Here is a 13,748-nt window from a genome sequence, read left to right as displayed (position 1 = left end):
AGAAAAAAATGCATTTCCTGCAGAAAACGTGTGTGAATGTTGACAGCTGAAATTAATTCAAAAGTACTGCTGAAAATGCAGAAATACAAAACTAATCACCTGAAATATCTGAAAATCTATCAAATTTGGAAGCTGAACTGCATGACCTAAAAAAGCTTATGCACTAATAAGCTGATAAGCATCTTAATCACCTATGTATCTAGCTGTAACCATGGTTGCCATGGTGATGGTAACTGGAAAGTGACTCCTAGGTCACATTTAATCTCAGAGATTCAGTTGAGGTGCACCAACGGTCAAACACCGTGACTCCTATCGCTTTAATTTTGGTTTCATTCCTTGCAAGACAGGACAGCCTGGTGAACACAATGAAATTTGTGTGTGTAGTGCCAGAAAGGTGAGTGTGAGAGCAGGTTAGAAAACTGGTACAGTCTGCTTTCTTCCAGAGATTTGTGGTCTCAGTTAAAAGGCAGGTAATGGAGTTTCTTTCACTTTCAGGGATCACCGCCCCAAAGTTGCAAATTTCTTTGTTTTAGGTACACAGGTCTTACCAGGGTTAACTGCCCTATGTTAACTGTGTTTACAGCTTTATACTTTTCTTAATGGTTGTGTATGTTTGTCACTGATTTTGTGAAACTTCATCTTAAGGACAGATATTAAAAAACAGCATTTCGTTCACCTCCTAGCCTGACACAAGTCTCCACTTTCTGGACACCCCTCTATAAATGTATCTCATATTCTTAAAACTGTCCGTAACAGGACTGTTCTTTGTCACGAGTTGTCTGTGGACATGTTCTGATCAGGTGTTCCAACATATTTTTACAGCAGTTGCTGGTGTTAGCCTCGACAATTAAATAAGTCAATTGCAACTGTAGCAAGATATACTTATTTTCTAACCATTTCTTGAAAAATCATTGCAGAGCGACTACAGTGCATTCTCTGTACTGCCTGTTGCTGATATGAGAACAAACTAAATTATTTTAGTTTTCAAAAAAATATGACATCAGCCTGTACGTAATGACAAACAGGACATGTAGCATTCATGGCCGGCCCGGATTGGCTTGATCTGGCCATAAAAGCATTAATTTATTTAGACTCTTCTAGGACAAATAACATAAACTTCTCTCATGGTGCATAGAGCTTTGTCAACAGAGGGAGGAAAGATATGTTTCTTTCAGAGTATATTCCACACAACACTGGCAAGGGACAGAATTGCTTGGGCTGATTAATATCACCATTATCATGAAGTTCAGTTAATATCCTAGTTGCTTAATTACTCAGAGAACACGTGGGGAAACCCTGTCAGATTTCTGAATGGACTGGTAAAATGAAAATACAGAGCTTCAGCTGTATTATATTTTAGTTCTAATTATTTTAAAATAACAGAGCACAATACATTAACAAACACATAATATGTACCTGCAACCCTACTGGAAGACAGCATTGTTAAAAAGAGTCACACATGCACATCAACTCCGTACCAGATTTTGCGGTTTTGAATCAGTGTGCAGGGCGTTGTCTTTTCAATGATTATCACAGAGGCTTACTGTGTTTTAAACAAACATTTTAACAGATCTCTTTTCTCTTAGTAAATGGGTGAGCTGGCAGGGTATCAGAAAATTCAACTGTCAATAGTTCACAGGATTGCCAACCAGCACATCCCTAATAAGACATTAAGTAAAAAGAAAAGAAAAAAAAAATCAGTGCTCTCACCTGATATCCTCCTCATTCTCAGGGAAGCTCCAGTAGGCGATGCGGAGCTGGAGTTGTTCTGGGACAGGCGGGTAGACCTTTTCCACCACCTCAAACGGGATGTGGAACGCTACCTGTTTCGCTGACAGCTCCACCAGTGGAATCACCTGACCATCTGAGGAAGACCACAAAAGAGAGAAAGATTAGCTCGGTCGGCCGGCTGGGAAAGAAAAGACTTCAAGAAGACTGTGCATTAATGTTCCTTCACTCGAGAGCACATTATTGAAAGGCGTGGGTTGATTGACCTCAACTACCTGACAAGAAGTATCAAAGAGTAACTCAACAGCAGGCTGAACTGTTTCAGTTTGTTTTACTGCTAAAACAGGTTGGATGTGATAATAAGTGAGTTCTGTTGCACCTGTAACCACATCCAGCAGTGTTTCCATATACTGACACATCATTCACTTCCACATAAGTGCTTCAGGGTGAGAGATTAAACCACTGGAGGTTAGCAAAAACAACACTTTCAGCTTTTATCACTCTTTAAAAGCAAGAATTATTCAAATCTAGTCGGGTCAATATTATATCTACACCAACTGGTTTTGGCAAGGTCCCCTACAGGTCGGTTTATTAATATGTCTTAACCACAATATGATCTCAGGTCAATCAGCTGTGATCACATGGTGCATCATCAACATCTCATAGAAGAAAAGGTGCTGCTCTCTTCCACCATGGCTGATTTTTTAAATAGTGGAACATTATGCTACTGACTGTATTACTGTTCTAAGTCTGTTTGTGTCTCTTCAGGTTCACTGCATTTTAGAACAATTCTAATTATTCTCTGACATATTTGGATCAGGTCTGACTGTCATGGGTCCTGTTTTGAATCTGTTAGTATTTATGCATATGCGTAAGCTTTTCACAGGTTTGTGTGACATGGAGTTCAAATACTTCTAAGGAATGCCCATTTGAATACAATGATCCTCATACCTTTTCTCTTACACCAGCCCTGAGACACAAATAGAGGGTTGAATGTTTGTAGAAAAAATAAAAAGACAAACAAAGGTTAAAGGTTGAAATTTCTACACCAATCCAACACATTGAAAAGCAGGTAGAGGAGATGATTCAGAGTTGTAACTTGGGCTGCAACTGATGATTATTTTCATTGTCAACAATTATTTGCCCATCAGTGTTTCCAAAAGCCCAAGATGACATCCTTAGATGTTGTTTTGTTCATACCCAAAATTGTTCAGTTACCTGTCAAGGAGTAAAGTAAAGACACCAAAACATGTTCACATGTCTAAATGAGACGCCTGGTCTGGTTGCAATTGACAATGCAGTTCATTTTAATACTCAACTCAACTTTATTTGTAAAGCACCTTTCAAACAAACATGCAGCCCAAAGTACTTCACATGGCAAAATTGGAATGACACAGACACAAAACAATAAAATATTAAAACCAACCAAAACAGAACAAACTAACAAAAACATAACTAAAACTAGATAGAATAAAAGAGAGTAAATAAATAAATAAACCAGAATAAAAATGAACAGGAGAGATGACAGAAGGTAAAAACCAATGGATAAAACTTAAAAATCAAGACAGTAATGTTACTCCACATTACAAGCCAGATTAAAAAGACAGGTCTTTAATTTACATTTCAAAATACAGAGAGAACTCACCATTCTAATATCCAGAGATTGAAAAGTTAAGGGGCATAAAAACAGAAAGCGCTCTCACCAGTACTTTTATGGGACACATGAGAAGTAGTAACACATTTAAAAGTAAAGCAGTGGAGGACCTTAGTGATCTGGCTGGAACATAAAATGATAGAAAACCACTGATGTATGGAGGGGCAAGGTAATTCAAAGCTTTATAAACAAGTAAAAGAACTTTAAATCAATTCTAAAAGATACAGGTAGCCATTGTAGTGACTTCCGCAGTGGGGTAATGTGATCCATTTTCCTTGTTTTAGTCAACACTCTGGCATTCTGGACTAGCTGTAGTTTTCTTATTGACTTTTTGGGTAGTCCAGTGAAAAGGGAATTGCAGTAGTCTAAACTGCTGATAATGAAAGGGTGAGTGTGTGTTTCAGCATCTTTCTGGGTTAAAGCTATAGTGCGTAACTTCTACAGGTCTGTAAATGCCCGTTTCACCCAAGCCACTACTAGAGGAGATGACACAATGCTGATTAAGCCGATCGGCTCCTCTAACATCTCGCGGTATTTTTCAATATATATCATTTTTAGTATGCGTGTAGACTGGCGACATTCCCGCGCTGGCGCACAGGAAATGCTTCCTCACAACAAGAAGGGAGGGGGAGGAAGAGCGGAGAGTGTCATATAGAGGTAGAGCGCAGGTAGAAAGGAAAGCAACATGCCGGAGACACGGTTCAGAAGTGGATCCTACCACAAAGGCAAGTGTTACTCTGTGTACGGTGTGTGGCGACTGGCAAGTGTTACTCTGTGTGCAGGGAAGTGCCGCTGGCTTATTAGTTGTAATAACGCATTACCCGCTGGGAGGCGACAGAAGTTACGCACTATAGCTTTAAAAAGGGTCTGACCTTAGCAATTTTCCGAAGATGAAAAAAGGATGTTTTAATGACCCTGTTAAAATGAGAATTAAAATTTAAAAGTTAGTAATATCAGTTTTAATATGCTTGCGAAGGCCACCAAAAATTAAGTGCAGTTTTTCTCTTGCTGCTTTTGGTCAAATTAAAATAATCTCAGTTTTTTTCTTTATTCAGCTTTAAAAAGTTTTTACCCATCCATACATTAATGTCAGTGAGACAGGCAATGAGAGCAAACAATTCTCTCTAAAATTTTGCTAAGAAAAGGTAGATTTGAAATCGGTCTGTAATTATTTAAAGTCTGAGAAATCTAGATTGGATTTTTTGAGAAGACGTTTTACTACTGAGGTCTTGAACGCTGTGAGAAATATACCTGAAGTAAGTGAGGAGTTTATTATATGTGTTGTTTATTGAGAGAGGCTTTGTAAGCAGGATTTAATTCCTTCCTACCAACAGCTTGGTTGGGATGGGGTCTAAAGCACACGTAGTCAACTTTGTCCTGTTAATTACTTTGCAGACGGCATCTTCTGACATCATGCTGAAGAACATTATAGATGAGGGCCTTTGGGCAGGGAGATCCCAGAAAGTTTAACAGCCCACATTTACAATACTGGCTCTGATAAAAGCTACTTTCTCTTTAAAAAATGAGGCAAATTTGTTGCATTTTAGAGTTGATTAAGTGTTATTAAGATTAAGAGCTGGTGATTGATTAAGAAGACTCTCTATTGTGGAAAAAAGCACTTTGGGATTATTTTGGTTATCTGATATAATCTTTGAGAAATGGGCTTGTCTTTCTTTCCTGACTGCATTATTAAAAATTGAAACTATATTTAAAACAGTCCAAGTGAACATGTAGTTTGGTTTTCCTCCATCGCCTCTCTGCGTATCTACAGTTTCTTTTAACATGATGAATTGCAGCCGCTTTCCATGGTGATTTGCAGATTAATTGCTTGTTCTTAGTTTGCTGAGGAGCAACTGTATCTGGTGAGTGTCTTAATTCATCATTAAAATAATTCGCAAGGTCATCAACTTAGCAAGTAGCTGATGGAGCAGAGGTGTTCACCAGATCTATAAATCTGTTAATAACTGCATTGTTGATGTTACACTTCACAGTAACAGTCTCGGGGCAGTCTTTTGATGTAATATGGGTGGTGTGAAAAAAAACACAAAAGTTCAGAAAAGATCAGAAACAGGGACCTTGTCAATGGATGAAATGTCCACATTAATCAATCAATCAATCAATCAAACTTTATTTATATATATTATATATATTTCATACAAAAATAATGCACACAATAAACACACACACACACACACGCACACACACACAAACACTTATAAATTCAGAGAGACTGTAATTGTAAGGACTAAAATTATAACAGAAGACGCGAGAGCCGGCGGCATGCTCCGTAGCAGGCATTACTGACAACGATAATGGATGTAAACATCAGCGCCAGCTTGACCGGTGGAGATGAGGAACAGAAGCTAATGCTGGTTGGATAAACCAGGTAGCAGCCAAGCCGCAGCAGAAACGAAAGGCGAATCCTGCCGGTTATGGGTTGAACGGGGGGTCACAGACACAGACAGAAATACGTATTCCTGTCAAATATGGCGGCCATAGTGCTCCGCGGCGCAAGATAACGGCTTACTGGCGACCGAGAAGCCCGGCTCCAGGTCCAAGAAGTCTTCATCGGTGTCATGACTGCCCAGAAAAAAATGAACAGACGAGCCGTGGCAGCACACAGGTATGTGATGTGTCAGACGAGAAACAAGCCGTTCACATTTCCACAAACCTCACCGCACTTTAGGGACTGTTCTTTACTTATGAAGGGACTGTTCTTTACTTGTCAGGGGAGGAGGATGGCTGGTTGATTTTTATTTTATTTATTTATTTTATTTTGATCCCCCCTATGTTAATCACTTATTGATGCTGTTTTTGAAGTATGAATAAGTCGATAAGTAATTTATTCCACTGAAATATCATTGATGTATTATAGAAAAGTGATTTATCTTTTTATAAATGACAAACACAGAGTGTAGCAAACACAGAGAAATAGTCTGATGCTGTCAGTGATAATCTGCTAGTCATCACAGTCCATGGTATCAACTAATAACAGGAGATGTCAGATTCTGCCCCTACATTGCACATTATTTTATTCTGCTTTATGTTTATGTTGTACAGCGTTACGATAAACTTTATTCCAGACTCAACTCCATATAAGATACATACAAAAACACAAGACAATACAATAAAAACAACACAACAACTAGGTTTACAACACTTAAATTTTACTTAAAGTTCACTTCACTTAAAGTTTAAAACTTTTGCTCATTTTTATATTGATCCCATCCTACAAAATGATGTTCATTCAGCGAGTCTTTTTTTGGTCCATGTCTAAAAATGAATACATTTGACATGCGATTTTGTTGTTGTTTGTCTTTTTATTTTATTTTTGCCAGTGCCATACAGCAACAATGCTTGGGGATGTGGTCTTTTACAAATTTGAAAATACTGTAAGAATGTGACTTTTATAGAATTGGCTTCATTATTTTATTATGTAATATCTACATCAACAAATGTTAACTGTAGAATCGTATCGAAACGTATCAAAATGTATCGTTCCTACACTGTATCGAATCATATTGAATCGTTTTGTATTAAAAATATATCGTTTTTGAATCGTATCGTAACCCGTGTATCTAGATACGTATCGAATCGTTTATCACAGAGAGATTCCCAACCCTACTCTCGCTCTTCTCAGCAGAGGGTGCCCTGTCAGCCTTGCACTGACAGTGACAGGGCGCATCTCTTTCATCCGAAGTGACACAGCCCGTTTGCTCATGCTTCAGGGTTGTTCAATAGAGTAATTGCAAATAAATATTATTTTAATGTGTAACTTTTGAAATGTTCACAAGGGCTTTCATAAATTCCTACAATGTTGCAGCACTGCCGCCTTTGCAGGTTAAAAGTTAATAACAGTGACTTGAAGTGAGGAGGAGCAACACTGAGCAAATCTGATAAATAGGTAGGACCAATAACCAATAAATGGATCTTAAAATCAATTCTGAAGCACACAGGAAGCCAATGCAGAAAATTGGTGTAATGTGTGCTCTCTTTCTGGTCCTTGATGGGCAGCTGAGTTTTGTAATAACTGTAGCGGAGCAATGTTTTATTTTGGAAGACCAGAAAGTAGAGCATTATAGTAGTCAATTCTGCAGGTGATAAAAGCATGCATTAGTGTCTCTGTGTTGGCTTGGGAAAGGAACGGTCACACTCTGGCAATGTTCTTAAGATGATAAAATTCAGTTTTGGTTATACAGTGGGGAGAACAAGTATTTGATACACTGCTGATTTTGCAGGTTTTCCCACTTACAAAGCATGTAGAGGTCTGTAATTTTTATCATAGGTACACTTCAACTGTGAGAGACGGAATCTAAAACAAAAATCCAGAAAATCACATTGTATGATTTTTAAATAATTCATTTGCATTTTATTGCATGACATAAGTATTTGATCACCTACCAACCAGTAAGAATTCCGGCTCTCACAGACCTGTTAGTTTTTCTTTAAAAAGCCCTCCTGTTTTCCACTCATTACCTGTATTAACTGCACCTGTTTGAACTCGTTACCTGTATAAAAGACACCTGTCCACACGCTCAATCAAACAGACTCTAACCTCTCCACAATGGCCAAGACCAGAGAGCTGTGTAAGGACATCAGGGACAAAATTGTAGACCTGCACAAAGCTGGGATGGGCTACAGGACAATAGGCAAGCAACTTGGTGAGAAGGCAACAACTGTTGGCGCAAATATTAGAAAATGGAAGAAGTTCAGGATGACGGTCAATCTCCCTCGGTCTGGGGCTCCATGCAAGATCTCACCTCATGGGGCATCAATGATTAGGCAGCAGCACTGAGCAGCAGCAGCAGCAGCACTGAGCAGGATAGATAAAACAATTACTACATTTTTAAGTTAAACAGGCATAAAAAATTTCATCTGTCGCTATAGCTGAGAGCTGAAAAGAGACTCTGGCTGACTTATGGGGGCAGATTGGCAACTCAGGAGGAGATTGCTTGAGGATACAGACTAGGCCTGCTGCATTAGCAGCCACCACCACCAGGCCTCTCCTGCAGAAACCACCACCAGGCCTCTCCTGCAGCCACCACCAGGCCTCTCCTGCAGAAACCACCACCAGACCTCTCCTGCAGCCACCACCAGGCCTCTCCTGCAGAAACCACCACCAAGGCCTCTCCTGCAGAAACCACCACCAAGGCCTCTCCTGCAGCCAGCACCAGGCCTCTCCTGCAGCCACCACCAGGTCTCTCCTGCAGCCACCACCAGGCCTCTCATGCTGCCACCACGACCAGGCCTCTCCTGCAGCCACCACCAGGCCTCTCCTGCAGCCACCACTAGGCCTCTCCTGCAGCCACCACCAGGTAAGGACAGCTAGGCTAGCTCGGGCTTCAAGATAATGGGTCCAAAGAAAAATCAAGCCGAGTCCAAATCTGAAGATGAGTATGTCTCCCTTGAGCAGGTAAATGATCTACTGTCTAAACAGAAAGAACTGTTTACAGCATTACTGCTCCAACAGCAGGACAACTTTCAAAGTTTTGTTAAGGTGATCATGGACTCCACCAATAACAGACATGACTCCTTAACAAGAGAAGTCCAAGAAATTAAAACCAGTATTCAGTTCACCCAGAAGGAAGTGGACGAAATCAAAATCAGTAACACGAAGCAATCTGATCATGGTGCAGCCATGCAGTCAGATATTATGAAAATATGTGACAGTCTACTGGCTATGACAGATATACTGGAATACCTAGAAGGTCAATCAAGGAGGAACAATCTGGTCATACAGGGGATAGCAGAATCTCCCGGGGAAACCTGGGCTGATTATTATTATTAGGGGCGGCACGGTGGTGTGGTGGTTAGCACTCTCGCCTCACAGCAAGAGGGTTGCCGGTTCGATCCCAGGTGTGAGAGCCCTTCTGTGCGGAGTTTGCATGTTCTCCCCGTGTCAGCGTGGGTTCTCTCCGGGCACTCTGGCTTCCTCCCACAGTCCAAAGATATGCAGATTGGGGACTAGGTTAATTGGTAACTCTAAATTGTCCATAGGTGTGAATGTGAGCGTGAATGGTTGTCTGTCTCCATGTGTCAGCCCTGCAATACTCTGGCGACCTGTCCAGGGTGTACCCTGCCTCTCGCCCGATGTCAGCTGGGATAGGCTCCAGCCCCCCGCGACCCTCAAGAGGATGAAGCGGTTAGAAGATGAATGAATGAATGAATTATTCATTAGAAATGTGACCATAACAAAGACTCCTCGTATTATACCAAGAGCTATGCTACAGCGCTGATAACCATGAATATATCACTAGACATGCGGCTGGCGGATATTTTGCATTGCCAACTGGGAAATCTAATTCGGGTAAAAGAACTGTTGTGTACAGAGGCATGTATGAGTGGAACTTGTTTCCCAGGCACATCACACAAACAAATAAACAGCAAAAGAACATTCAAACTGTTAGTCAAACTACATCTCTTTAATCAGTATAAATGACAACTGTTGAACATAATAGCGCATACTTAAACAAGCAGGTTGCTGTAATTGATTGTTTGATGTGCTGGAATAATAATAATAATATATGAACATAATAATATATATATATGAATTGTGGATTGCTTCTCAGACTTACTTTGTCTGGCAATGACCTCAGTCAGTTTCTAAACTGTTGCAGTGCTACTGTTTAAGTTGTGTTTTTGTGTTCTGTTTTGTTATTTTTATTTATTTGTAATTCTCTGCTTTCATGATTTACTGAGTATTTTTGCATTTGGTATTTTCTTTTATTTATTGGAGCCTTTTTGGTTCACTTTTATTGTGTTATGATTTGTACTGTTATTTTAAAATGTTGGCTGACCCCAGGAAGAATAGCTGCAGCCTTGCTGTAGCTAATGGGGATCCTAATAAACAATAAACAATAAACAATGATCATGAGGAAGGTGAGGGATCAGCCCAGAACTACACGGCAGGACCTGGTCAATGACCTGAAGAGAGCTGGGACCACAGTCTCAAAGAAAATCATTAGTAACACACTACGCTGTCATGGATTAAAATCCTGCAGCGCACGCAAGGTCCCCTTACTCAAGCCAGTGCATGTCCAGGCCCGTCTGAAGTTTGCCAATGACCATCTAGATAATCCAGAGGAGGAATGGGAGAAGGTCATGTGGTCTGATGAGACCAAAATAGAGCTTTTTGGTATAAACTCCACTCGCCGTGTTTGGAGGAAGAAGAAGGATGAGTACAACCCCAAGAACACCATCCCAACCATGAAGCATGGAGGTGGAAACATCATTCTCTGGGGATGCTTTTCTGCAAAGGGGACAGGACGACTGCACCGTATTGAGGAGAGGATGGATGGGGCCATGTATCGCGAGATCTTGGCCAACAACCTCCTTCGCTCAATAAGAGCATTGAAGATGGGTCGTGGCTGGGTCTTCCAGCATGACAACGACCCGAAACACACAGCCAGGCAACTAAGGAGTGGCTCCGTAAGAAGCATCTCAAGGTCCTGGAGTGGCCTAGCCAGTCTCCAGACCTGAACCCAATAGAAAATCTGTTGCCCAGCGACAGCCCCAAAACCTGAAGGATCTGGAGAAGATCTGTATGGAGGAGTGGGCCAAAATCCCTGCTGCAGTGTGTGCAAACCTGGTCAAGAACTACAGGAAGCGTCTGATCTCTGTAATTGCAAACAAAGGTTTCTTTACCAAATATTAAGTTCTGTTTTTCTGATGTATCAAATACTTACGTCATGCAATAAAATGCAAATTAATTACTTAAAAATCATACAATGTGATTTTCTGGATTTTTGTTTTAGATTCCATCTCTCACAGTTGAAGTGTACCTATGATAAAAATTACAGACTTCTACATGCTTTGTAAGTGGGAAAACCTGCAAAATCGGCAGTGTATCAAATACTTGTTCTCCCCACTGTACTTCGAACGTGTTTCAAAATTAAGATAACTCCAACTATTAACCTGTTGACAGGGCTTTAGTGCCAGTTCTAACAGTTCTGTGTTGAGTTTCTCTCTCTGAGCTTCAGGACCAATAACTAAGACCCCAGTTTTGTCCTGGTTGAGTTAGAAAGTTTTCTGCCATCCAGGACTTAATATCTAAAATGCCGTTAAAAAGGGTATCAATTGGCCGTGAGTCATCAGGAGACACGGCAATGTACAGCTGTGTATCATTAACATAACTATGGAAACTGATGCCGTGCCCCCTGATGATGTTTCCAAGTGGCAGCATGTAAAGATTCTAAAGTGCTGGACCTTAAATTGAACCTTGATCCATTTTATAGCTTTTTGATGAACATTCATCTATTGTTACATAAAATTCTCTTTCGGAAAAATACGATTTAAACCAGTTAAAAACAACACCAGAGAGGCCAACCAGATTGTGAAGTCTAGCTAAAAGAATTGAGTGGTTGACTGTATCAAAGGCTGCAGTGAAATCAAGTAGTTCGAGAACAGAGAGTTTTTTTCATGTCCATATTTGACGTCTCTGTGCTGTGATTTGCTTGAAAGCCAGACTGGTATTTTTCAAGAATATTGCAGGAGATCATAAAATCATATATCTGATTAAAAACAAGCTTTTCTAAAATTTTGCTAGTTGCTAAGTACCGAGGCATCTAAGTTATTTCGTTTCAAACGAGGCTTAACCATGGCAGTTTTAAAAGCAGTGGGGAAGAGACCCATTTGAAGCGAAAAATTTACAATGTTAAGAACATCTTCATCTAAAACGCTATAAACTGTTTTAAAAAGGATGGGGGAATGGGGTCTAAAAGGCATGTTGCAGGTTTTAGTTGAGAGATTACTTTCCCAAGCATTTCAGCATCAAACAGGACAAACCTCTCTAGTGTTTTCTCACATAAAAACAAAGGTTCAGGGGTGTTAAAATTGATCGGGTTGATTAAACGATCAATGGTTGAAAACAGAATTTTTGGGTTGAGGTTGTCAGTGATTCATTTAGAAAAATGTGCCTGTCTTGCATGTTTAACTGCTTTATTGTAGATAGTGAGTTGATCTCGGAAAATTTGGTAGATGATCATTAGCTGGTTCTTTCTCCATCTTCTTTCTGCTATCCGACAATTTCTCTTTAATTGTTTAATTTCTTTGTTTCTCCAGGGGGGGGGGTGTCAGATTGGTGGCAACCTTTTTCAGTTATAGTGGGGCAACATTTATCCAGAGTTTATCTAAGTTTACTGTTAAAACTACCCACAATAAAACCACAAGACGAGGGTATAAAGTCTGCAGGAGTGTCACTAAAACCGTTTCCTGGCAGTTCGTTCTGGAATACCCTCTTGCAGTGTCCAAAATTAACTTTTTGACTCACCAGCCAAATGGCTTTACCAGCCACTCAATAGATCACCATTGTTTTTTTGGCTGGTGAGTGAAGCAAGGTTACTGGCCACTTGCTTATTTTACTAGCATTTGGCTAGTGGCTAGTGTTAATTTTGGACCCTCTTGTATAAAACCATTTACAGTGAAAAAGACACAGAAATAATCAAAAATGCCGACATCCACAACTGAAGAAATATTTGCAGAGAGGCCGTGGGTTATTACTAAGTCTAAGGTGTGGCCTCTGTTGTGTGCTGGCTGCAGTGTTTCCCCTATCATTGTAGCTCTAGGAACTACACAGTGCCAGACCCCCCCCCCAAACAATAAATAGCACTGAATGTCTGAGCTCAGTTTCAGATTGGGTACAATAGATTTTGACTGTGCAGACTGCATTTAGAGGTGGAACCAACATGAAAACCAGAGAGCTGTCTATGGGTGAAAAAGAAGCAATTGTGAATCTGAGAGAAGATGGACAATCAATCAGAGCCATTGCACAAACATTGGCCATAGCCAGTACAACCATTTGGAATGTCCTGAAGAAGAAAGAAACCACTGGTGTACTAAGCAACAGACGTCGAACAGGTAGACCAAGGAAAACATCAGCAGTTGATGTTGATGTTGATGTTGAGGTACAGAGATGAGCCTCAAAAATTCTGGGAAAAAGTTTTATGGACTGATGAGACAAAGATTAACTTTTTCCAAAGTGACAGAAAGGCGAAAGTTTGGAGAAAGAAAGGATCTGCTCATGATCCCAAACATACAAGCTCATCTGTGAAACACGGTGGAGGTAATGTCATGGCTTGGGCTTGCATGGCTTCTTCTGGGACGGGCTCTTTCATCTTCATTGATGATGTAACACATGATGGCAGCAGCAAAATGAACTCAGAAGTCTACAGAAACATTTTGTCTGCTAATTTAAAGAAAGATGCATCCAAACTGATTGGGAGATCCTTTATCATGCAGCAAGATAACGACCCAAAACACACTGCCAAAACAACAAAGGAGTTCATCAGGGGCAAGAAGTGGAAGGTAGACTGGCCAAGTCAGTCTCCAGACTTAAACCCAATAGAGCATGCATTTTACCTGCTGAAGA

General features: G+C 40.3%; 1 protein-coding gene across 1 annotated transcript in view; it reads right to left on the bottom strand.

Moving 5' to 3' along the window:
• The window catches only part of zswim8 (zinc finger, SWIM-type containing 8), a 130,853-nt gene that overhangs the window by 73,602 nt on the left and 43,503 nt on the right, over positions 1–13,748 (bottom strand). Inside the window, exon 2 of the mRNA XM_049601153.1 lies at positions 1,711–1,864. Within this exon, the coding sequence (XP_049457110.1) occupies positions 1,711–1,864 (154 nt within the window). The remainder of the gene's footprint in view (positions 1–1,710; positions 1,865–13,748) is intronic.

Source organism: Epinephelus fuscoguttatus, linkage group LG16 (genome assembly GCF_011397635.1).
Source record: "Epinephelus fuscoguttatus linkage group LG16, E.fuscoguttatus.final_Chr_v1".
In the NCBI taxonomy this organism is placed as follows: domain Eukaryota; kingdom Metazoa; phylum Chordata; class Actinopteri; order Perciformes; family Serranidae; genus Epinephelus; species Epinephelus fuscoguttatus.
This window is presented reverse-complemented; position numbering and strand designations above follow the sequence as displayed.